We start from the raw sequence: 27253 nt of genomic DNA on the forward strand, positions 1-27253 counted from the left end.
CACATCATTGACATAATATCATATCATTCTTTCCATTCACTCATTTGCTTATTTCACATATATTTCACATGTTGTGATTTATGTACTTGCGTGTAATGTAATTTTTACTTTTTAGGTTCTATAGTTTGCAGAATTTTTGTACTATTCTTGAGGTAAGGAAAAATGAACAATACGGATTTAAAGGCCAGTGTAATACAATAAATAAGTAGTATTAAATCAATTCCTTCGGCATGTATATATTTTTTTTTGTTGCACTATTTCGTTACCCTATTACCCGCTTTATTTTATGTCTGGCCGATGAATTTTTATTTAAATCTAAATACGATATCAACTGAGTATGTTGTGATGCAAATTTTGCACTCCTAGATACGGCAGGTTTTAATGCTAACATTGTTTTATTTTTCAGAATACAAGCCACATATAAAGATGTCCAGTAGAAATGTGCGTAAAGTATTTGGTGATAACCGTCTGCCAGAGCCCTGTGACGATTCTGATGATGATTATGAACCACTGTATGCAAAGAATACAGCTTCAAAGTTCACTTATGAAGGGGTGAGTACATTGTTGCTATCTTCTGCAGATGAAAAAAGAAAACCACTACCTATTTTATCAGTTTTAAAGCAAGGTAACTTATGACTGAAAGCTAACACATGGTCATTTTGTTTTTGGTGTTCTTGTGAGTTCCCGATATTTCAGTTACATTGCAAGTGCCATCAATATCGTCTAAGGGTTACTGACAAACCAGGGTCATCAAATGGAAGATCTTTACGTATCTAAGTAGGTACATAATAAATACCCTGTTGATATACTTACAGTAATATTTTGTTACTGAATTATGGATGTTTACATGTGTAATTATTATTTACGTAACTGTATATTGTAATTGCAAAGCGAAATTTACTATTGTACAGCAAGTGCATACTCACTTTATATTTTGTAGCGGTGATTATCTCCAATATGTCAATTATGTACGTAGTTTTCGTATTGTACAAGGAATGTGTGGGTGAATCAATTATTTTTTGTTGTTATTCTGTCCCATCAGCCAGGCGACAATAATGACACAGTTTGTTAGAGGAACTCTTGTACCAAAATCACCATTACACAAAGTATACTTATGTATTTTCACCACACCAGCTCGGAAAGGCGTACTTTGCACTTCAAACACTGATAGCAAAGTTGCATTTTATTCACATATGAGGCAAAGTAATCAAATGCAATTTTTGAGTTGTTTACTTATCTTTGCTGGTAGAATTGACTTTGGAAATGATGATTTTGGATGATAAATGTTTAATATCATTCATTTGGATAGGATTTGGTTTGATTTTGTTTGATATTTTACATTTAATATTTGCTTTGGGTTGGTGTGGTGAAATATTTCGTGTTTCACTCGGGGGCAAATTTTGTTTAACCCTCATGCTTTGAAACCCTCGCAACACTCAAGATTCCAATTTTGGAATCTTTCGCTTGCTCGGGTATCAATATTATCACAAGCGGTTAAACAACAACTTTACCCCCTTGTAAAACAAATAACTATTATAGCCCTTTCCCAGGTAGACTTGACCCACAACACAAGCCTTATTGAGCTTACTGTGAGACTAGGTCGATCTGTGTAAAATTATAAAAATTATATAATATTTAAAAAAAGACAAAAATAAATGCAATGCTGTATTCTGTGGTAATTAAGCCAAGACAAGTGATTTACAAAAAAAAAATGATAATACTTACGGTTTAAACTGTATATGCAACCAATGTAGCATAAATATGTTTAGATACATTTCCTTGTTCCTTAGTTTTGTTCTACCATACATTGTATTGTGTAATAAAGTGATAGGTCAATAAAATTAAAATCTACCGTTTGCTTTTGACAGCTTGAGTTGAGCTCTCACTCTGAAAAAGAGCAGGAGCCCTCAGAATCGGAATCAGTGGAAGAGGTTGAACCCCAGCCAGAAACAAGCAAGAAGAAAAATAAACGAAAAAAGAAAAAACAAAAGAAAGCGAAAGAGGCAGTTAAAGATGAAGATGGAGAGGTCAGTATTATAAAAAACCGGGCAAGTGCGAGTCGGACTCGCGCACGAAGGGTCCCGTACCATAATGCAAAAAAAAGGCAAAAAAACGGTCACCCATCCAAGTACTGACCCCGCCCGATGTCGCTTAACTTCGGTCAAAAATCACGTTTGTTGTATGGGAGCCCCACTTAAATCTTTATTTTATTCTGTTTTTAGTATTTGTTGTTATAGCGGCAACAGAAATACATCATCTGTGAAAATTTCAACTGTCTAGCTATCACGGTTCGTGAGATACAGCCTGGTGGCAAACGGACGGACAGATGGACAGCAGAGTCTTAGTAATAGGGTCCCGTTTTACCCTTTGGTTACGGAACCCTAAAAACATGATTGGTAAATATGTGCAACATTAATTTCGTTAGTTATTAACATGGTAGTATTTCTAAGGCTCACTTGCACCATTCCACTAACCCGGGGTTAAGCGGTTAAACTGTTAACTTAGTGTCAAATTTTACTGGTAACCATGGTAACTACAGGCTTAACCGGTTAAACTCGGGTTAGTGAAATGGTGCAAGTGAGCCTAAGATATCCCATATACATAGTTACTATGCATTTAAAATTCACTAGTTTCCACATTAATTAATGAGGTAATTAAATGTACTCCATCAATTTAAAAATGTTAATTTTTTTTTCGCTGTAACAATTTCCGTAAATTTGGTTTCACCGTTTGCAGAGGGCAAACAATTTGATGTGACAAGGAAAGGAGTACTATTGTCGTATTATTTTTAGGATGAAATAGACAAGTCGCTAAAGGAGATCAATGCGTTGATGGGCGCCCCGCCGAGCGCCGCGCCGGCCGCGTCGCAGCCGCTGCCGGCGCAGCTGCTCATACCCGACGTGCTGCTGGTGCAGCAGAAGCACTTGAACGTCGCCAATGAAATGAAAAAAATGTTCGGAGCTGAACCCGCTGAAGAAAGAAACAAACGGTTAGCGCACTTTATTAACTTGACAATCCTCTGTTATTTGAATAAAGTGACCAATAGCTAGGTTACTTTACTACTAACGATTCATTGCTATTTTTGAGGGTTTTATGATGTTTATGAATAACGGGTGACTTTATTTTTAAGCTACGTACCGACATACCACAATTTATTATAATTAGTTATTTGTAATCAGGGGTAACCGCCAGGCACAACTCCGAATTCAAAAGAAAACCATCATTGTACCATCAGTCGAATACACAGCCGATTTCAAGAAATTTGGTAAGTTACATAGTGATATAACTTCTTAAATCTTATACTCTCCAAATATTTTTTTTTCTCAAGTTAAATCTGCAATCGGCTGTTCTAGCCATACCTAATCAGATGTTTTTTTTTTTTAGTTGCTATTTAGGGTGGTGTTCCACTGAGCACCATCACCAATTTACGTTCAGTTTACTCTCCAAATATATCTTAATAAGTTTAATTTGCCTATGCGCATTTATTACCTTAACCCACTGGCGTATTCTTTGAGCTCGTATCGAATTATTTACACAAGCATGCGGCTTTTGCAGATTGAAAGGACACTGAATGGCTCAGTAGTCTAGTCGTAAAATATTCATTGATTATCCAGGGCTATCAATGTCAATGACGCGCAACGAGGACGGGTGCGCGCACTTCACGTTCGACCACAGCAAGGAGTACCGGCACATGCACCAGCGGTTGCTGCACCTGGCCTCCGTGGGCCGCCGCCAGGGCTGGCCGCAGGCGGCCATCGAGGAGGCGCAGCGCCATATGCACGTCGAAGCCATGCTTGAGGTACAGTGGTGACGCTCTGTGAGTACTCTGTACAGATACGTGTAGACAAGTGCCGCTTTGTGAGTACTCTGTATAGAAACGTGTATGCAAGCATGTACCGAAGTGATGACTAATTTTCTGCGTCAGTATCATATTTCGAACGCTATTCTATTCTTTTCTTTCACGATGGGTTTCCACGTCCATGTTTCAGAGGCAAAGAGGAAGATAGTGAGATAAGTTTACTAGTTAGTGCACTTGATTTTTAGGCATTGCAACTGTCCAGAATTGTCGCAGCCATTCAATGTAAATCGGGCTCTTTTACTATACTATTCTATAAATAGAATATTGCTAATCTCGGCCTGCATGTTTCCATCTATGTATAATCTACATTCTACAATTATTGAAGTTTTGGATGCCACACCGCGGTATATCAAGTTAAAATACGAGTAGGTACTAATATGGATACGCTTTCAAGCCCACGATACATTTTAAATGCGCGATACTGCGAAAAAAACGCCTTTTTAGTGTAGATAACATAGTTTATAAAATATATGACATTTAATAAGCAGTTATTGAGGTCATTAACCCGGAGTGGCAACTAAAACCCCGGTCACTAATAATCTATGTTAATTAAAATACATACCTATACCGCATAAGTACATAATAATAAAGGTATCATTTCCAGAGTGCAGACATGTTGTTCCAAATAGAAGAATACACCGCAGCCAACACCCTGGTCGAGCGCGCTATAGCCTACATGCAGTTTGTTGCTCATCCCTCATTTCAGCTAGCAGATGTGAGTCCAAATTCAATCAGTGCCGATTCTAAATGTCTAAATAATTTTTCACAATAAAGTTTTATTTTTGTTTTTCAGGCACGTACGCGACTGCTATACACATATATGGAAAACAGGACATTCCATGTTGCTGTGTTAAAATATATCCACTTGCTGACTAATCGAGCTTGCCACCGCACCGCTTTAGAACTAGCTAAAATGCTGCTGAATCTCGACCCGTCGGACCCGCTGGCGGTGTTGCTGGTCATCGACACGCTGGCGCTCCGGGCGCGCGAGCATCAGTGGCTGATCGACGCCGTCGATCACTGGGCCAAGGAGAGGGATGCCGGGTTCCTGTTTAGCATACAGTACTCGTATGCTATGGCGCATTTCCATGTTGCTACTAAAAATAAAGGTAATTGCGTCAGTTTACTAATGAATTTTTTTTACCGACAGCGCTCCGAGCGAATGCGCTTTACACTATATGACTATACTATATTTTTAAGGTTTAAGGTCAAAAGGAAAAAAACGGAACCTTTATAGGATCATTCGTGTGTCTGGCTGTCCGTCTGCCACAGCTTATTTTCTCGGAAACTACTGGACCAATTAAGTAGAAATTTGGTACACATATGCAAATTAGTGATCCAAAGATGGACATGTAACGTAAACAAATGAATTTTCGGTCGGGGCCTTTCTATATTCAACCTAATGTCAGTAATGTCATATACGTTGTACAGAGGACACGAGCAAGGCGGATGAGCTGCTGCAAGCGGCCATGCTGCGGTTCCCGGCGGTGGTGCTGCGGCTGCTGGAGTGCGCGTCCGTGCCGCCCGGCGCGCGCCTGCAGGCCTGCGCGCTCTTCACCTGCATAGCCGAGACCAAGTGAGACCCCATTATACTGCGTACGGCTGAAAGTATGCAGCCCACACTAACAAATCGCTGGCCCAATATTATAAGGTTCTATGTTACATTTTTAAGATTCAACTTAATGTCAAGTGCAACATAGAACATTGGGCCAGCGAAATGTCTTCATATTCTTGTTATACAATACAATACCATTTATTTCTCTCATATAAGCTTACAGTAGTTTACCAATTCGCTTACACGGTAAAATAGAAGATAAGACACATTAACAAATTATAAATTCAAAGAAGTAAAAACTCAAATACAGTGAAAATTATCACTGCATGTACTTAATTATCTACTTATAAGTTTGTTTAGTATAGTTTGCTTAACCTTTTCTATGCCGTGTCAAACACAAAAGCTATCACGCGGACGCCACATCACCGAAATGTCAAAACTGAAATTGAACTTTATGCATATGCATGTAGGTCTATGTTGATCTGTGACCGATTAATCAGTCTGGCGTTGAACCTGCGGTGCGGTTGTATCGGTCATTGGCGTCTAAAAGATTGAGAAAAACATCATATTTAACACTTGGTGCTTGCAGAGTACCAATAACTACGCCTAAGAACATGAAATCTAGTCAACTTTATAGGCTTTTTCAGTGACGGTCGGTCATGTATTGAGTTCATGTTGCAGAATCACTAAGAATCTAAAGGAGTTGATACTGCTGTACGCGAAACTGACGTGGTCGAAGTGGCGCGAGCCGGCCGTGTTCGACTGGCTGCAGCGCAACGCCAACGAGCTCGCCGAGAAATACGACGGAGACCCCGCCACGCAGGTACGGCTCATCTTAGAAAGGGTTGCCACGAATGGGGTTGGCAACTGTCAAAGGTTTGCATAGATGGCGCCATCATAGCTTGCCCCTTTTACTTTAAGATTTGGCTTAAAGAGCTGGCATCCAGGGCATTAAAAAAAAACAATAAATGACACAATTTTAGGGATTGAGAGGGCAAGCTATGATGGGGCCATCTGCTTAATACTTCGACCGGCCAACCCTATTGCCGCCATTAAATAATAACTTGTAGTGCATAATTGTTTTTCATTGTATTTTTTCTACCGTACCTTAGTACTTTTTGTACCGAAACTGACTGAAATAGCAAGACACGTTCGTACGTTTCCGTGAAAATACGATGGAAAATAATTTGGCACTACATCTGTACTGCTTGACTACTATTGTCAGTTACAGTCTATATACGTAAATAAAAATACAATTTGGCGCCATCTATAGCAATGACGATTCTCGCGGCGTTTTATGTGTGTGAGTAGTCAGTGTTAGATTAGATTAGATTTCATTTATTTGCAATGAACATGGTACAATGGTTCTTATGCTATTGTTATTAGGTAACACATGATTAACTACAAAGTAGCATGCAATTTTAATTTGTGATTGTACAGTCGCCATCAGATATATCGGAGCGGCCAAGGTGTTCACAGTATCTGAACACGCACTCTAACGCCCTGACAATAGAGGCGTATTCAGATATTTGTGAGCACCTTGGCCGCTCCGATATATCTGATGGCGACTGTATGTGTGTATTGTCGGCAGGAGCGAGCGAAGGCGCAGGCCAACGAGCAGCTGAACCTGTTCCGCAGCTGGCCCGACGAGGTCATCCGCCATCTGTGCGTCATCAAGCCCATGGCCAGCCTCCTAGTTGACGGGGTCAGTGTTTCCACACAAGTCGGCAAGCTATAAGGGTGGTAGCCAGCTGTCCAATATATTGGTCCAACGTCATTGCGTCTCACTCTCTTATTAAGCAAAATATAAGACAAAATAATTAGACAAAGAAATTGGACAGGATCAGGACACGTCTTTATAGTAAAAGGTGTGTTACGTTATATTGGCCACTTTAGCCACTATCCATTTTATGCTGACTGTACATAACCAAAAGTAACATGTAAATTAAAACTGTATTCATCAATTTAAGCATATTATAAATATTGCAATGCATTTAAGAATGAGATTAGATGCACAATGCACTGATGTCATATGAGCCACTTGAAAGTGAACTGCCGCTTCGCCGCCGATAAAGTTTGACACTGACTGTGGTACTATGCAATGGCCACCAGTTATATAAGTAATTAAGTATTTTGGCTTCGCTCGATTCATAAAATGCTTCAAATTCAAGTTGAAAGATTTGATGAGGGAGAGAGGCCGCGGTACATGATATGTTTATTGCAGGCGGTGCCGCAGGTGACGAATCTGGTGTCGGCGGACCCGTCGCCGCCGCTGCACGGCGTCAACCGCTACGGGTACACGTTCGGCCCGCCGGCCGCCAGCTCCGCGCACTCCGACCTGCGCCTGCTGTTCGCCGCCCTGCTGCCCACCTACGCCGACTTCGCGCCGCACCACCCGGAGTGAGTACTCTACACTACGGATACCCAAGGGCTCATTTAGGTCGGTTGAATTGGAAGTCCGCATTGTAAATATAATCACATGCGAGTTCGCGCGCCGTCTAAATCAGACCTAAGGGTTACCACCCTTGTGTCCAATATCTTTTGCCTAATGTATTTTGTCTTACATTTTGCTCAAAATGACATTGGACCAAGAAATTGGAAACGTGGAATACCACCCTAATCGAAATAATCTTTGTCTGCCTCTCCATCGCTCTAAAATGCAAGAGATAGGCAAATAAAGACCGGTATGCATTACTTGTCTCCGGGTACGGTATTTTTATTGTTAAATTACAAAGTAACTTTTTTATTTCTCTTACTACACTGCTTCAAGTTGAATGAGAATTTTAATTGTTAATGTGCAAAATTACTATGATTATGTCATTTAATGTAAATTTTGTAGGTGGGAATGACCCGAAGATGATGACGGCGAATCAGAAGACGAGGAGGAGCGGGGAGTTTGGGAGTGGGTCGACGAGGACGGCGTGTGGCACCGCGACCACGCGGGGTAGCTGCCGGCCGCTCTCCTGCAGTGACGCCCTGTTTGGCCGCGTACTCCGTGCTAAACAACTTATGGCCGTTTGGTACTTGCGGTCGCGACCGCGGCGGCGCTACAGTTTTTAATATACCGCAACCCCACGAACACTTAAGGCTGAATTAGACTGTGCGAGAACTCGCATGCGAGTTTCATTATATTGCGGTAGTTGATTGGTCGGAATTGCATGCAACCAATAGTCCTCAATGTAACTAAAATCGCATACGAGTTCACGCGCCGTCTAAGTCAGCCCTTAATCGCCTACTTAGTGTATTGAATAGCGGCTCGCAGCCGCGGCGGTAACCGCGAGTAGGTACATGTCTTTAAGCGATACCTAATAGCAGTAATAGCAAATTAATGGTTTTCGAAATGTGTCACTTGAGAAACGCTACAGGCTAGCACTCATTTGAAATCATTCACGGATCTGTTTATTGTAATGATACGCTTCACTTAGTAGGTATACTATTTATTACCGAAAACTTTACCAGTCGGAAGAAATAGCAGGCGAATTTTGTTCATTACGTTATTTTATTATAGATTCGGAAACGAATACTACTTACTCTCAAGGGCAACGAAGACGAGAAAGTGACACGTTTAGCTCTTAAGCGCCACTTGCACCATCCCACTAACCTGGGGTTAACCGGTTAAACCTGGAGTTACCATGATGACCAGTACAATTTGACACTGGGTTAACGGTTTAACCGTTTAACCCCGGGTTAATGGGATGGTGCAAGTGACCCTAAGTGTATCAACGGTATTACTGTTTAGTTGTATAGCTAGCCATCCTTACAATCGTTGCAATATCAGCATAATATATAGTTATTTTACAGCTTTTCTGAAGCGGTTGTCACACTCGCGTTGCTACCGTATGCGGCGCCGGTGTGCAAGCGAGAGAGTGATATAGACATAAATAGCGCTGCCTCACTTGCTCACCGCCGCCGCATTCTGTTGGCTTGCCACTGTGAAGTCAACCCTATTGATGTATATTGAATGTGATCTTGGTTGTAACTATCATAAAACTATGATGTAAATAAATAAATTGCTCATCCGGCCCAAATCTGGTTAATTTAAAATAAATGAAGTATGTAAATGGATTCGAGGGTCAATGTTGTGTTAAATGTATATATATAATTTTAATGTATTTTATATATTATCACACAGTTGAATCGTTGTAACTTACTGTTAAATAAATTAATCCTCGGTCAATTAATTTAATTATTATTGTCCCATGAACTTTACCTTAGAGTTTAAGGGGTTGACAGATGGGCGAGTAACTTAGAGGATATAACCAACGGAGACGCCATGTCTAAAATTTTCGGTACAAAATAGTCTGCCGTTTTTTGCGGGGGAGGGGCACATCAAATGTATAGGTACGTCATGTCAGATAAACATCAGTCCATACATATGGTTGACATGAGGTTGACCATTGGCCGCCTATTTTCGACAGAGGGGAACGCCTGTTAATGTCGGCTCCATTGTTAATTACTCCGAGGCGAGTAAGTTTGCGGAGCGATGTGCGAACTGGCGTCAGTGTGATAACTGATAACCGATCACACTGACGCCAGTTCGCACTTCGCTCCGGAGTTGTTCCGGAGTATGAGCGTGATTTCGGGGTTGGTCCCATAGTAAAAGTTGCTCAGTATAATCCCAAAACCTCCATAGCAACGGGAATTCAGTTATTTTGTAGCCACCCTTTATTTATTTTTTAAACTTGGAGCGATTAACTTATATGTATACGTTTCCAAGAAAGAGTATCGATATGGGAACTCCCTACCTTAAATTACCTACCTTACCGTACCTTACCTACCTTAAAAGGTTAATAGGTTTCATGTTGTGAAGGGGTCAAAAGTAGCTCGCGGTTGCTGCGTCGCCAGTTCCTTTTTCTTTGAACTTGGCTGGACACGCTACCGCGCAAAACTACAGCGATTCTTTGCTACCGCGCACTACCGCGTGCAAACCGCGTGTCTATAGGTAGATACTTACTACTCGTATACCTACTCTTTGGTACTCGCTTAGTTTCATTTATCATATTACATTACTCTTTGTCAAATAGTCTGTCACATCGATAAGTAAATATAAGTTTTATTGATTTACAGTACTTTTTTAATAGGAAAAAATGTTTCCAGGACATACGACAGCAATTTTCTGTATCATCGCAACCGAGTTCTGCGAAAGGTTTTCATTTTGCGGCTTGCGGAGTAAGCAAAGCTTTCAGAGTGTTCAAACAGTTTTGCTTTTATTTTGTTCGTAGTCAGTTCTGTTAGTTTCTTGTTTGTAAACGAGTAGAGCGACTATACAGTCCCATTTGATGCCTATTACTGCAAAAGCTTCAACTAGTTTCGAAAGACACGCATAAAAAATTGCAGGTTACGTTTTCATTAGTAATTTTTGTGATTTGATATTTTTCGTTTCTAAATAATAATATTTTTAATAAATAAATAAATAATTTAGCCTATATACGTCCCAATGCTGGGCACAAGCTTCCTCTTAAGCACGAGAGGGTTTTAGGCTATTGACCCCATGCTGACCCAATGCGAGTTGGGGACTTCACAATACACCTTTGAATTTCTTCGTGGATGTATGTACAGTGAAACCTGGATAAGTGAGATCTCAAGGGGCGAGCAAATTTGTCTCACTTAAAGAGGTTTTCCACTTACCCAGGCTCCCAGTTAGCCAGGTACAAATAAATTTCTGTCTCATTTACAGAGGGTTCTATTAATAGAGGTGAGAATAGAGTATATTTCAGTTACAGAGGTGGTTAATAGGGTATTTAGTAATTATCTTTAAAAATAAATAAGGTAAAATAATCCTTGTCCCTAAATATTTTTTTAGTCTGTTTAAATATTTCTTTGAATTAATTTTGAATGATTCTCCAGAGGATAGATATTTCAAAATTAAATTAAATTTGATATGGACTTCAATGCGTATTAGAAATTTAATAAATGAAAATTTAGTTTTTCGTGTTACTTATCAAAATTTCAGCTTTCGTTTCGATAGTTTTAACTACTTACATAAATTAACTAAATCAAACTTGAAGTTGTTTAGACACAATTAGGCAAATACGGAATTTGTGGATTGACTAAGAGTTAGTAAGAATACGGAAATTGTTCAATGAAGTCCAAGTTAGAGAGGTCATAGATTGACGTTATCTCAGATACAGAAGTCAATTCCCTATAAAATTCCAAAAAACAATTAGGAAAATGTAATCTTATAAATATAGTCTCAGTAAAAGAGGTAAAATACACTCTCTGTCTCAGTTATAGAGGTAAATGTGACTATAAAATCACAATAACGAATCCCAGTTATAGAGGTTCGTTTTTTCTCAGTAACAGAGGTAATTCAGTGCTAAAGTGTCGGGACCGCACCATGGGTCCCAGCTATAGAGGTTTCTCACTTATCCAGGTCCCACTTAACCAGGTTTCACTGTACTTATATTTCCTCGCGATGTTTTTCTTCACCGAAAAGCTAGTAGTAAGTATCAAATGATATTGTGTACGAGCCAGGATAAGAACCCACGACTTTCGACTTGAAAGATCCACTCCGCCACCACCGCTTTAAATTTTTTATAAACTTTTAATATTGTAAAATGGTACCTGTAGGTATATAGAATACAAGTAATACAACTCGGTCGTGCTACTCGAATATCGTGTTATTGTCAGTATTACGATACGGTGAATTACGGTGTCAGACTACGTACACGCGGTTACATTACAAGCTTAAATTTTACGCCAGCTATGAAAGAGGAAGTGGATTTAAATAGTTGGGTTAAACTCGTCTAGTTCTTCAAACGTTTTGCTTGTTATGTTTTTTAAAGATAGTTTTGTTTTTATTGCTCAGTGTAGTTAGAAATAAGGAGTGTGGGTTCTTAGCATTATGGGAAAATCCAGCATAATGCTTGAATGTTAAGGAGCCATACTCGTAGATAATTAAAGAGTTTTAAAGTTATAGGTACCTAGTATCCGACTCAGACAAACTCATCTGTGTTTCAGCTATTCTTTCTCTCTACCTGAGGAACGTCCTATGCCTGCACGAAAATGCCGCTACTGTGGTTTATCATATATTCATAATGTTGTGTTATACTATGCCATTAGTAGGAGCTATTTTAGCAGATAACTTCCTAGGAAGATACAGGTACAGGGTGTTATTCATTTATTCTTACTGTCGCTACTTACATCTTACGAGTCTAATAAAATAAGTAACGCAAACTTTGTTGCGTGACGCTATTATATTTATTAATTTTGTCAATCGCCAGGAATGTTCATTTGATACGTAAAGTAGGATAAATATATATATTATTAGTAAAAATGATAGGAATACCTACGCGTCTTGTTTCAGAGTAATACTTTACTTCTCCATCATTTATTTCTTCGGTACCGCACTCACATGTTGTTCATCTATACCTCTGCTCAAGCTACCAGCTACGTAAGTACTTAACGAAGTTTCGCCAAGTAACATCAGCCATTTTGAAATTTGGAAAGTACCTACTTTTGTGAGCCGTTTAGAATCGTGAGGAGTGTAGAGATTTAATTTATAGAACCGGCCGCGAAAAACATTTACCTAAATTTAATCTCTCTTACTTTTAATAAATATTTCTCGGAAGATTACTTACCTACTTTTAAAATGACCGGTTGAGCCATTAATAATTTTTTTTTTCATAAAACTTATCTTCTTATTAACACGACATAAGTGCCACGAAGATAACGCTCTAATTTTGCATAATGCCTTTTTGTATTGTATGAAGGTACAGAACCCCATCATGCGTGGTCCGACACGCACTTGACCAGTTTTAATAAATAATTTCGCTTGGCTACAGCTGAATAAATACCTATATTCAGTAAAGTCTATTTTTTTATTCGATAGACTAAAATTACATTTCCTAGTATGAACATAAAATTAGGTCTACTTTATTAGCATCCAGCTATGTCTCCTGTATAATGTCTACTTGATAAGTCTAATTCCATTTCAGTGAGTAAGATCTTTCATTTCACCTGGAGTACCTACTAGAGGGAATGTAATTAATACGAAAGGTTTGGGCTTAGTCAAACTTATCAAATTTCCTACATCTTTAACAGCACACTCGTCTAATATGTGTTTCATTCACTTCAGTAAGTAGGTCGGTAGTAGGGAATGCAAATCGGTTATTTTTTGTATGGAAATAATCGGTTTTTAACCGAAACCGCGGTTATTTTTATACAAAAAATAACCGATTTGCATTCCTTAGTCGGTAGGTATAGTACTCGTATTTATTTAGAAACTCCCGGTGGATTTAAAAAATAATAAAATGATTGCTAAAATAAGGAGAATAGTTTACGAATTATATGGGTGTTTTATATCCCAGATACTAATAATGAAAGTCTAATTGCCCCAATTGGTCCAGCCGATCTGATTACCTAACTACAAAAGGTAAGATTAGAACGTACAAAAACAGTCCTGATGGTTGTAAATTGAGAAGTACTTATGTAAATACACAGCTCCGATATGTAGCTATTATGTACAGTACATAGGTACTTACTCACATTCGTGTTTTTGTGCAGCTTTTGAAGCTTAATCTATGGTTGCGCAAAACATCTAGCTCTACACTCTACGAATAGAATAACTAATAAGTTGTTATCACGGGGGAGTTGACTCGGCCGACATGGGAACTTCAAATTTAACCTACGTAATTAGTTCAATTAATACAATCAGTTCGACCACGTGTTTCTTTGTACCCTTGAAACGTATCGATTTAATATCGATACGTTTCAAGTACCTCTTAGGTAATTAATGTTGTTTGTGTTGATAAATAGTACGACGTCCATGATCGGCCTCGCGCTGATTGCTACGGGCACGGGCTGCGTGAAGCCATGTGTGGCGGCCTTCGGTGGGGAACAGGTACACACGACCCTAGTCCTCTTTACCTTTTATGGCTCCTCTACTTGATGGGCCAGCGCGGGCCACTCCAAGGCACGCATTTATGCGTTAGAGGGAGCAAGTGATATTGCTATCTCATTCTACCGCATGGCTTCGTCCCTTGGAGTGGCTGGCGCTGGCCCATATGCGGGGAAGGGTTTTTTGCAGGATCTAGTTTTCTGTAGTATGCATGAACAAACAGAATCCTCGTGTGAAAGTTACTATATTAACTCCTATACTACTAAATCGGGTAAGACCCGATTAAGGCACAACGGACATGGGCTGAAATTATCGAAAATTTAACACCAGATTTTCTATGGCCACCGAATAAATTTAAATATCTCTGTGTCATCCACTGATGCTTTTAATGAAAAAAAAAAAACGGAGTGTCATGGATATTACCTATTTAAAATATTCCGTGATCGTGATTATTTTAGCCCATGTGTGGCGAGTCTATATTATCAGTATTATCACGCACTTTGATTGTCAAGCCAGTAGGTTATTCTTTAAATTGGACATTTCATAGCTTAAGTATTAAATAATCAAATTAGCTTAAACTCTAATCTCACGTGTAGCTTATCGAAGCTACATGTGTATGCAGATTCGACAAATCGATTATCAATTATTGTAATTATTCGTACACGTGGTGATTAATTGATTATACCGGGTGTGGCCTGTAATATGAGCAAAAAATCTAACTGTAGGCTGTATAGGTACTCCTCATACTGACCAACATTTGTTCAGCGACTTATAAAAATAACTTGTGCTTTGATTTTTAATACACTTTAAAGTTTATTCTAAGACGCAATGTATTGAGAATTTTGTTATGTTTAAGGCGTGACAAGCAACGTCAATCACAATGATATGGCGTGGCGATGCCGTCCATTGAAGATAATATTTATTTGTATGAAAAATAGCGAGTCTAAATACTTCATAATTTTTAAAAGTTGCTGAACAAAAGTGTCACCGTTTGAGGAGTACAATCTATGTTTTAATTATTTGCTCATGTTACAGGCCACACCCGGTATAGTAATTGCTAATTAAACCCTTAAACTTTTACAGCGGGTAATCGCGTAACGATTTCGACGAGTGTTCGCCTGGTGGGCGTTTCTCAAAAAAACGCAACATTTAATCACTCCACTCGTAACATCTTTTTCGCATTATCCCGGCGTTTTGCCACGGCTCTTGGGAGCCTGGGGTCCGCTTGGCAAAATCCCGAGAATTGGCGCAGGCACTAATTTTTACGAAAGCGACTGCTATCTGACCTTCCAACCCAGAAGGTAAAGTAGGCCTTATGGGGATTAGTCCGATTTCCTTACGATGTTTTCCTTCACCGAAAAGCGACTGGTAAATATCAAATGATATTTCGTACATAAGTTCCGAAAATCTCATTGGTGAAAATCTCTTTGAACCGGGGTTTGAACCCGCAACCTCCGGATTGAAAGTCGCACACACTTACCGCTAGGCCAACAGCGCTTATAAAAGTAAAAGAGCTTATTGTTTTAGTGAAACCAATAGGCACGTAAAAATGCGTGAAGGCACGTAAAAGATATTTATCTGAATACTCACTGAACACATGCAATCAGCTGCATACACGTGTAGCTTATCGAAGGTACACGTGTATGGGGCTATTCATAAATTACGTCATTTCAAATTAGGGGGCCGGGTCTGGACATCGGATGACGGTAGCATGAAGTAGGAGGAGATGGGGTCATTTGAAGCATGATTTTTGGATGATTATAGGGGGGGGGGGGGTCAAAAATCGATGACGTAATTTATGGACAGCCCCTATGCAGATTCGACAAATCGATTATCAATTATTGTAATTAATCGTACACGTGGTGATTATATAGTAATTGATAATTAAACCCTTAAAATTTTACAGCGGGTAATCGCATCGACGAGTGTTCACTTCATGGGCGTTTCACAAAAAACGCAACCTTTCAATCATGCTTCACAAATTTCGTAACAATTACCATGATTTTTAATAAATGAATCATAGGTATAGTTATGATTTACATTCCCGGCATATAACATATTACCAACGTACACTGATGGCGTTCAAAAGTGCATGGACATGTTTCAACCGTAATATTAAGGCATCACGGTCGACACCTATCCATTCACTTTTGAACGCCACTGTACAGATTGGTTAACCACCCACATAGACTAGGAATCCTCTAGACCGAGTTTAGAGCAATTATTTCATGCAACCGATGATGCCAAAAATGCGGGGGTGCGCGGGACGGGGTGAGCGAAGTCCCGTGCCGCGATTGGTCCGTTCAAAGACACGGACGTCACACAAAGACACTTTCGACTCGAACATGGAGTAAAATTACCGTATGCGTGGCAGAGGGGGTAGGGGTAGTAATGCTCAGTCTGTGACCAACTCGCAGTTCCGGCTGCCCGAAGAGGAGCGCCAGCTGCAGCGGTTCTTCTCGACGTTCTACTGCACCGTGAACCTGGGCGGGTTCATAGGCATGGTGCTCACGCCGGCGCTGCGCCGCGGCGTCATGTGTTTCGGGGACGACACCTGCTACGCGCTTGGCTTCGGCTTCCCCACCCTCCTCGTCTTTCTCTCCATCTGTGAGCTATAGGTTCTATAAATATACATATATTTTAGGACAATTTTACATAGATCGACGTATCCCACGGTGAGCTACTGAGCTTAGCCTTAGGTACTGACCTAAGGCTTGTACTGTAGTACTAGACGACGATATATATAGTTATATATTAAATACTCATATACTAGTATACGAGTAAGCTTACTCGTAAATAGAAAACGTCTACAACTCAGGAACAAATTATTTATGATATAAACACGCGATTTGTCCAATTTAACCTTTAATAACGTGACATTACGAGTTAAGGCACGCGTCTTCGTGAATGACACGATCTATTTATCAAACTACAGCTAAATATACATTTGAAACAGTGTAACCTCAGACTTATTAAGACCTTTGTTCATGTCAAAATTAACTACGTAAGCCAATGTTAATAACTATTGCTATGTTTCTGTTCTAATTCAGAATAAACGCGCCTTCAGGTTAAGCGCCAACTCTTGTGAATTAATAGGAACTATCGGAAGTGATAACACATCTGTAAAAAGTATATACCTAATCGATTACCTTATTTTTTATAAAAAATATTTTAATTAAGGTATTAAACATTTCACAAACTAACTCAAATTTATTAAAGGAGTAGGTATCTAGGCATTCGAGATGTTGGAACAAGTTTTGATTGCGGAGGAAAACTAACAAAAATATTTAATTAGAGCGGCCGGGCGACTCAATTATTTAGTGATCAAATCAACGTCAAAGAGATCCTTCATTTGATATGTAAATAATGTTCATTAATTCCTTTTTAACAATTAATGTTAATTAAGTACGGGTTAAGAATAGCTTTATTTTCCATTGTATTTTATTGTATGCTTGGTCGACTTAAATAAAAGTTCATTTGCTGTGTCAGTAAATTTACAAATCCGCGGGATTAAGATTAATTAACTACTTAGGTCTTATTTCTGGGAAAACACGCATTTTTTGTTTTTACTAGTTTTCCGAGCAAAGCTCGGTCTCCCATCTCCCAGGTACTTCCTCCTTCTTCTCATGTATTTCATTGTGCAACTTTCGATTTTGTTTTTTTTTTAGTTATCTTTGCCGCGGGAAGAGGCTGGTATAAAATAAAACAGCCCCGCGAAAACGTAACATTGAAATTCGTCTCATGTGCCTGGGTGAGTCCTTGTGATTTTGTATAGTGGGCTTAATCTAAAACGATTGTATGTAAGTAATAGGTAAGTAAGTTTTTAGGGTTCCGTACCCAAAGGGTAAAGCGGGACCCTATTACTAAGACTTCGCTGTCCGTCCGTCCGTCCGTCTGTCCGTCTGTCTGTCACCAGGCTGTATCTCACGAACCGTGATAGCTAGACAGTTGAAATTTTCACAGATGATGTATTTCTGTTGCCGCTATAACAACAAATGCTAAAAACAGAATAAAATAAAGATTTAAGTGGGGCTCCCATATAGCAAACGTGATTTTTTACCAAAGTTAAGCAACGTCGGGCGTGGTCAGTACTTGGATGGGTGACCGTTTTCTTTTTGCATTTTTTCCGTTTTTTTTTGCTTTATGGTACGGAACCCTTCGTGCGCGAGTCCGACTCGCACTTGCCCGGTTTTTTATTTTTATTGAACTCTTAAAAACGTATATACTTAAAGTGAACCTGCATGATGCGTGCGATGCGTTCTATGCGTTCGATGCGTGCGATGCGGGCCTTATGTTGATGTCCTTTTGTTGCAGATTAATTATAGGTAATATTAGGTATAGTATCGATGAATTTATTTGTAAAGCGGTGTTGGGTAGACAAGACTTTCAAGCCAGTCTCAAACAGTATATACTGTTTAAAACATTTATTTTATGGGGTGGGAATAACAAACGTGTTATAATGATATAATATGACATTTCAGTATGCTGCGAAGATGCGACTTCGGGAGGTCGGTACGCCGCCCGCACATTGGCTTGACTATTCTATAAACAAGTATGGAAGTAAGCTTGTCGCGGACATGAAGATCGTCTTCTCTATCTTGTATTTGTACCTACCAGTGCCCATCTTTTGGTCTCTATTTGATCAACAGGTACTACATATTTGTATATAACAACTTATTATTTTATATTTCTAATAGGTAAGGTATGTTAGGTAAAAATTAGGTATGTTTACAAATTAGGTAAGGTGTATTCGGGTAATACCGAATGTCGGATAATTCCGAAATTCAGATGAAAATCACCCTTTAATCCATCATAATAAAAGTCTCTTTTCGGAATTATCCGACAGTTTTCGACATTCGGAATTACCCGAGTAAACCTTATTTACAAATTTATCTTATTACATTTATTATAACTCTGCTATAATTAAAATGTTTCAAAATGTGGTCTCGGAGAAGACTCAATCCCACGACCACGAGACCACGACCATGACACCACCACGACCGACCACGACCACGGGGACAACGCCGTCCTCGAAACGTCGGAGGTAAATCTTAAAACTTAAATACGCGATTAAGTCCCGTTGTGCAGTTTCATAATTATTTATTCTGTGGTACAGGGTTCCCGCTGGACGTTCCAAGCGTCGCGCCTGCGCAGCGAGCTGTTCGGCGTGACGCTGATGCCGGACCAGCTGCAGGTGCTGAACCCGGCGCTGGTGCTGCTGCTCATCCCCGCGTGCCCCGGCGGCGCGTGCCCGCTGCTGCCGGACATGCCGCCGCTCACCAAGATGTTCGTCGGCGGCATGCTGGCCTCCATGGCTTTCTTTGCGGCCGGCATACTTCAACTGGGGATCGAGGTACCTACTTGTATGAGCATTTTTCAAAAAGTTTGTACATTTCAATCACATCTTATGGCTCCTCTATACGATGGGCCAACGCCGGCCACTCCAAGGGACGCATTTATGTGTTAGAGGAAGCAAGTGATATTGCTGTCTCATTCTACCGCATGGCTGCGTCCTTTGGAGTGGCCGGCGTTGGCCCATCGTGTAGAGGAGCCCTTAGATTTCTATAAAAATTGGTATGCTGGTAAAGTACCTACATGAAGAAATATTTCTTTTTTGTTACCAGATTTCCTTACATTTTACATATATTACAGGAATGTTTCTTAGAAATTTTGTGGGACATTTTGGGAAACGTTCAGCTTCATGCACTTTACCAGTATACCAATTTTTATAGAAATCTAAGATGTGATCGAAATGTACAACTTTTTGAGAAATGGTCATATACCGTATCGACTAGGTTATCTTATCTCATTCTCTCTTTACCTATCTGGATTCTGCTAATAAACTACAGAGTGTGGATTTAGGTACCTATCTTTTAAATCTAGACGTCTTATTAAATTCTTTTTCAACAATTCCGGATTAAGCTTTTAATAAGGTTAAAATTAAGGTTTTCTGGCGCAGAATATTAACTCTACATACATGGTGTGTCTGAGCATGGGGCTTTAAATCCAGGGCTCGCTAAACTAAGCTACTTTTACTATGGGACCAATCCTGAAATCAAGAAATTTTTGGCTTTTCCATAGAAAACTTCGACATCTGATCAGCCAAAATGTATGAAAAAATAAAAACAAAATTCTGGATTTCGGGGTTGGTGCCATAGTAAAAGTAGCTCAGTTTAGCGAGTAAAATCGAGCCCTTATTATTAAAGCCCCATGGTCAGACACACACTGTATATCAATCATTTATTTAAATATCCATAGTTACACGTCCGATAATGTTTAATGTTGTATTAATTATTAGGATTTAATGATCTAGGTAATCCCTAATAGGTAAATTTTAGGCTATAATATTTACCCTAACTTGCCCTTACCATAGACAACCTAACTAAGTTTGTAAGGTTTATCGGAAAATGTTCGATTTGAAATATACTTGTACTGGCTGCTGTCCGCCAGTAGGGAGGTAGGTACCTAGGTCTGCGTGGAATGATTGATAAAAACTATCATTAGGTATTTCACCAGGCCTCAAACTATCTCCATAATTTCTAATTTTCATCACAATCGGTTCAGCGGTTTAAGCGTAAAGAGTAACAGACCGACAAACCGACAGGGTCTTTGTCGCATATGACGTTATCTATGAAAAGTGACCTTATTGTCGATGGCGCTTACGCCATTATTAACAATGCTCCGTTATAAATACAATGCTGACCGATGGTGCGCGGCGTAAGCGCCATCGACAATAAGGCACTGGTCCCACCGCGAGCTAGTAAGCTATGAGCTATCGGCTATAAACACGAACAAGAGATAAGCACTCCCGTGTAAATAAAAGAGACACGGCGATATTTATAGCTCACCGCTGGGCGAGTAACTATAAATATCGCTGTGTCTCTTTTATTTACACGGGAGTGCTTATCTTTTGTTCGTGTTTATAGCCGATAGCTCATAGCTTACTAGCTCGCGGTGGGACTTTCATAGATATAGCCCCATATAATAATAGTGGGGATATAGTTGGTAAAAGCTGTATGTTATATAAGCAGTAATATCGGTTATCAGCGGTCGACGCTGCAGGCGCCGGGTCGGCACCAGTCGGGGCTGGTGGTGCTGAGCACGCTGCGGTGTCCGGTGGAGCTGACGGTGCGCGGCGCGGCGGGCGTGCAGCTGCCGGCGCGCGGCAGCGCCCTGCTGGCGCCGCTGCCGCACGCGGAGCTCGCGCTGCACGCCGCCTGCCCGCGCTCCTGCGATGGCCGCCACATGCGCCGGCACCAACTTACCACTACCATCAAAACTGTTGCAGGACTTGTAATTATAATCTCTCACATCCCTAAATACGAGAATTCTCAGTCACGGTAAAATTGTTGCGAATACTGACTTAAAAATTACCTAATTTACCATTGTATTACTTGCCTTAACGTTACCGTATTGCACTCTTTTATAAGTTTTATAACATTAACTCATTTAATTCTTACGATAGCAGTAGGTATGTCTCGAAAATGCTTCCTAGAGACTTTGCAACAATGTATCGTCACTAGCACCATCTAGCACTGAATGGATAAAATTCATGTAACATCCGCTAATCTCTTACAGTTCATGCCAGTCGTGATTGGACAAGATTCAGATGACCACATATCGTTTCATTTTATGGACCCTAATGCATTCTGCAAATCAACATCTGGGAAACCTAAACTTAAGTAAGCGTTCATTAATTACATTGTGTGAATAACGGGACATTGACGTCCACGATATGCCGTTAGCGACCGCGGTAAATTAAAATTGACAGAATAGAGCCTACAATCTCATACATTTACGTGCATTACTTTATTGTGACGGAAAAAGTCGTTGACGTGGACACGGGCCTGACACAGTGAAATATAGAACAAAGTATAGTCCAAGTTTTGCAGAATCTTGGATAGAAACGTTCATGTAACTCTGATGAGTTAAAACAGTATGTCATTACTCTGTAGTTGTTTACTACTTTGGTTGGTTTTCTACTCCGGTTCGATATGTACTAACTGCAGACTAACTGATTTAAATTACTTATTTATTTTTCAGGGTGTTATACGTGGGTGAGACGGCCCCAAATAAGAACGTGTCAATATCGATTGAGACCGAGAAGCAGTTGATGGACATTTACTACGTGTGCGACTCACCCATCAACAATATCAGCGAGTCTGCGTTCATGCACCTGGCGCCGGGCTGGTAAGTACCTACGCATTCATAATATCTATATTATCGATATCTCTATAAAATATTGCAAATCTAGCGGTTTACTTAAACTTTTACGGTCGCATGGACTAAGTCGGGGAGTGGGGTATTTGCACGGAGGCCAATTCTGACGTACATTTTGACATTAACATTATATCTAAACGTGCATCGTCGTCATAACAAATGGTTTTATTCTATTGAACAGTTGTATTCTGAAAAACGGACTATAGTTATTGATGATAATAATTTCTTATTGTCTGCGACTGCGACACCTTCTCGCCTAGACAAATACACTTTCACTAAGTAATTTCAATTTAGAAAATATCTGTACTTATACAAATACATGTGTTAAATAACTATTTAATCGTTTTGTTACCGGTATACCTATACAACTATAATAAAATCGGCCAAGTGCGGGTAGGACCAAGCATCATGAAGGGTTCGGTATCTTCATCTTCACACGATGCAGAAAAGCTGTACAAGGAAAAGGGCGTATGTTCGCTGCACTTAAGTGTTTTTAATAAAAAGAAGTTTTAAAAAACTCATTATTGGCTCTACTGTCCTTTTTGAAAATAGTTTTCGTGGGAAGTAGGTATAATATTTATTATTTTGGACTTTCAAGTTGTTTTATTTTTCAATAATATTCATAAAACAAAACGTTTTTAAAATACCTGTCTCGTAAGCAGATCATATTGGAAAAATAAAACTGAAACAACCGAACTACTCGAACTAACTGCCGGTTAATTTGCTTGAAAATGGTAAGGGTGCGAGTAATCGTCCCTGTATTTATAGAAAACGGATACTGTATCAGTTTTATAAAAATGGGAGATATAAAGCACCCTTACAATCTGCACGTTCGCTCATTTCAATTTAATTAATAATATCAATCTAATTAATTAGTGACTGGTTCCATTGGCTAAGTAAGTAACGTGACCACAACATAGCCGTAATACCTGCGGTTTCGGAGCGCTGAATATAATTTACTAAGATAAATTACTTGAGGTATTAAATTAACTTCAGACTTTAAATATGTACGAGCATGTAGTTTTGGTCATTATTAATTTCCCGAGACTGACATGAGCGTTGTTTTATATTTATGAATTGTAGATTATAATACTTATCTACAAATAACATAAAAAGAGTAAACAACCTCAAATATTGTAGAGTCAGACCATGAAAAGTCTGCAGCGGATTTGATAGCCCACGCAGTGCAAGTGTTATTTTAAACGTCTCACTTCTATGAAATTATGACGTATAAAAACACGTGCACTGCGTGGGCTATCAAATCCGGTGCAGACTTTTCTTGGTCTGACTCTAGTGGTAACAACGAAGTTACTATTTCGAACCTCAATTTTACTTTACCTATTGACTTACTCTAAACGCACTTCGCATGTACGGTACAGTCACCTGCAATATTATGTCACACAAGGAAGGCCGCAAAAAGATCTGACACGGTCTTATTTGTAGAGCCATAAGAGCGTATTTTTGCGGCCTTCGAAGAGTAACATATTATTGCAGGTGACTGTACCAGGGGTGCGAAATTCCTGACTTCGGTCAAATCGGCTCCGCTCGGCTCAGCATTGCTCCGAGCGATTATTAGGGTTGGCACCACTTGACTTCCATTTGCGTGCACGACCACAGATAAGATAATCACTTGGTTTTTGATAACCCTAAATAGCCGAAAGGGATAGTGCCATATATTAGAAAGGGACAGCATGATTCGACCCTGAACCGCTGTCAAACTTCGTTTTTGCAGGAATTTTTCGGTAGTACTATTAATTATTCTGTGACGGTACGGCAAGGTACAGGTGGGGCGCGGAGCACTCGGGCGGGCAGCTGGGCAGGGGCGCGGGCACGCTGCACGCGGGCGGGGTGTACGTGCTGAGCGCGCGCGCGCGCCGCGGCCGGCTCGACAGCGTGCAGCTGCACGCGCCCAACCCCCCCAACGAGCTGCACCTCGCCTGGCTGCTGCCCCAGTACCTGCTCATCTCCTGCGCCGAGATCTTGTTCGCCGTCTCCGGGCTGGAGTTCTCATTCACACAGGTAATGTGTTTACAGTTCTTTGTTTTACAAGGGGGCAAAGTTGTTGGTTCACCTCTCGTGCTAATATTGATACCTGAGCAAGCGAAAGAGTCCAAAATTGAAACATGGAAACTTGAGCGTTGCGAGGGTTTCAAGGCACGCGGGTTAAACAAATTTTGCCACCGAGTGAAAGACAATATTTTTCACCACACCAACTTAAAACAAACACAAGGAAAATACTAACTATAAAAATCAAACAAAATCAAAGCAAATACATTCGTAATTTATTTTATTAAATATTTATCATTCAGCTTTATTACCTAGTAGAATTTTCAAACTACCTACCTACTTAAGTCATAATTGCCTATAAAAGTAGGCACATAGGTATAGGTACCTAGGTTTAATTTAACTTAATCGACGTATTTTAATTGAAACCCATTAAAAATAATATCATTACCTATTGTAATTTCATTAGTGTTAGCTTTACCGCCACAGTATAAAAATCGTAACAGAACCCTATGGAGGAACCTGTGGCCTATTTTATAAAGCTACAAGTTACAATTTACAAGCGGAAGTCTCGTTCTAACACATAGGGTTGGAAAGAGACTTCCGCTTGTAAATTGTAACTTGCAAATTTATAAAATAGGCCACTGGTCTTCAAACGAAGGATGATGTCACTATCCTCAGTATCGATGGACCGACTGAAGAAGATAAAAATCGTATACTAGCTCATAAAAGCCTTCTAATGCTACATTTTTATTATCTAATTAGGTTCATTATGTAGCTACCTTATTATATTCGTAACTCATGCGCATATTACATTTATGGGGAAATTCAGTACGATCACTTTTTATGATTTCGTGCATTAATAAGAAAAACTCTTAGAAATTACGTATATTTCCGTGCGTCTGTCTCGGCACTCCACTGTTACCTACTCAGGAACTCGTTATGGTAGCGAGTTGACGTCAATCACTTTCGATAGGAGAACCAGCGTTTTAACAACTTTAGGGAGTTTTCGGACATTAAATTATTATTACTACGTCTGGAACCAACACAGAGAACCAGTATTTAGCGTCATGTTATGAAGCTATACCTATATCAGTCACATATTAATCATCAAGTCTATTTACAGTTTTTTCAACCAACAACTGCACTAACCCCTGAACATTTTGTACATTAGTTTAATCACAAACTTATTTTTTAAATTTGTTCAATTGCAGGCACCGAAGAGCATGAAAACGATAACTATAGCGGCTTGGTACATGTCGGTGGCCGTGGGCAATTTTATCGTTATACTGGTGGCTCAAGCTAAAATATTTGAATCCAGGGTAAGTACCTACGTTTATGGTACATTTTCACACACCTCACTTAACCTAGGTGAATAATGACCCAAAACCACCAGTTACTAAAGTAATCCTATTTGCTTACCGGATTGCACTTTAGCTACAACGATCAACTTTAGAAAATCGAAGTTGTTTTCTAAAAAATAGAGGTCGCGGCAGACCTGCTGCAAGGGCGACGTACCTATATGTTCCCAGCGGCAACACGTAAATTGTGTTTCGATGTGTATTTCCTTATACCTATGTCTGGTAGGTACAATACTTATAAATTTAGTAGACATTTCACTCTCTTTTTTTCAACATTTAAACTCCTATATACATCTATAGTGAAATATAAAAAGTATGTCTTTTCCCAATACGGAACAATGGTGTCCCGGATATTAGGGAGCGTGCGCGAAAGACACGTTAATTCTTTCTTCCGTGGAAAGAATATACAAGCTAAGTTCCATAATCATATTTCAAACTACAGTCTTTAAGAGTATACTCGTAAATAAACTGGCGTTGTGTTTATTGACGGGCTATTGACATAAATATAAATGTTTCCAGGCTACAGAGTTCTTCGTATACGCTACCATCCTGGCGATAGCGATGCTCGGCTTCCTCAAGATGACGCAGGGCTACCATCCCCGCAGCATCGACGACGATGACTACTCGGAGGAGAGTATCCCACTCTTACTTGGGTTGTCTAAGGTTCGTTCTAAAACGTTGTTTATTAAGTAACTCAATATCGGTGCATGTTTATTTAGCCTTGTTATTTCTGAATTTTGTATACAAACATACATTATATTGTCGATTCGATAACTCGATCAGGGATCGGAACCGGTTATTTGCAAAAACGTCGAGATACATGTATTTGGAATTATTTTATACTCTAAATGTAGGACTCAGTTGTGTTTTTAGGTAACGACTTCGTAGGTATTATTAGATTGCCCAATTAGAAATGAAATAATTAACAAATACTTACTGTAAAAATACTATTTGATTTCTGAACTCCGAAGTGATTATCCACACGAAATTAGCGTAGATCTTACAGTTCCAATCATGGTCATCAGGTGTTATCAGTGCGTTCGGTAGCCACGTCGAGCACGTTCACCGGCGCCACGGGCGCGACGAGCGCGGCCTCGTGCCTGGGGCGCATGGAGCGCGCGCGGCCCGGGACCTGGCCGAAGCGCGCGCGCGTGCACCTCGCCACGCCCACCGACAGCGACGCGCCCGCTACCACGCTGGCTAAGAATTAACTCACTTTGCCTATCGGGTTTTTTTTTGCTGATTCGAGCAAGTGACGTAGTAAAGAAAAGAAAAGTTTCAGATCAGATTCCCATTTACCTATCTAAGATACATGTAAGTAGACAGATAAGGTTTTTTTGAAAAATAAAAATGTAGGTCTCAACTAGTTTTATTAGAAAATTTGGGAAAATACTCCCAAAATTTGCATATAATAT

At 39.8% G+C, this 27253-nt stretch overlaps 1 protein-coding gene across 1 annotated transcript; it reads left to right on the plus strand.

Moving 5' to 3' along the window:
* Positions 1-20: 20 nt before the first annotated feature.
* Positions 21-27050, plus strand: LOC134679353 (uncharacterized). Its single transcript, XM_063538254.1, has 25 exons — positions 21-152; positions 407-552; positions 1869-2027; positions 2793-2989; positions 3180-3265; positions 3615-3799; positions 4464-4574; positions 4653-4968; positions 5291-5435; positions 6096-6237; positions 7006-7119; positions 7639-7814; positions 12721-12807; positions 14172-14256; positions 16671-16860; positions 17922-18004; positions 18735-18902; positions 19370-19606; positions 21301-21546; positions 21832-21935; positions 22297-22443; positions 24252-24492; positions 25692-25799; positions 26358-26501; positions 26864-27050. The coding sequence occupies exons 2-25, from the start codon at positions 427-429 to the stop codon at positions 27047-27049; spliced, it is 3783 nt and encodes a 1260-aa protein (XP_063394324.1). The 5' UTR covers positions 21-152; positions 407-426; the 3' UTR covers position 27050.
* Positions 27051-27253: the final 203 nt, after the last annotated feature.

The sequence above is a fragment of the Cydia fagiglandana genome, chromosome Z (assembly GCF_963556715.1).
Source record: "Cydia fagiglandana chromosome Z, ilCydFagi1.1, whole genome shotgun sequence".
In the NCBI taxonomy this organism is placed as follows: domain Eukaryota; kingdom Metazoa; phylum Arthropoda; class Insecta; order Lepidoptera; family Tortricidae; genus Cydia; species Cydia fagiglandana.

What these genes read in the sequence shown, in the direction of transcription:
- LOC134679353 (XM_063538254.1), top strand. Translation starts at nt 427, where the DNA reads ATGTCCAGTAGAAATGTGCGTAAAGTATTTGGTGATAACCGTCTGCCA. An exon ending in CCTCATTTCAGCTAGCAGAT is followed by an intron (nt 4,575 to 4,652) that starts GTGAGTCCAAAT and finishes TTTGTTTTTCAG; the next exon opens with GCACGTACGCGACTGCTATA. An exon ending in ACGGAGACCCCGCCACGCAG is followed by an intron (nt 6,238 to 7,005) that starts GTACGGCTCATC and finishes TATTGTCGGCAG; the next exon opens with GAGCGAGCGAAGGCGCAGGC.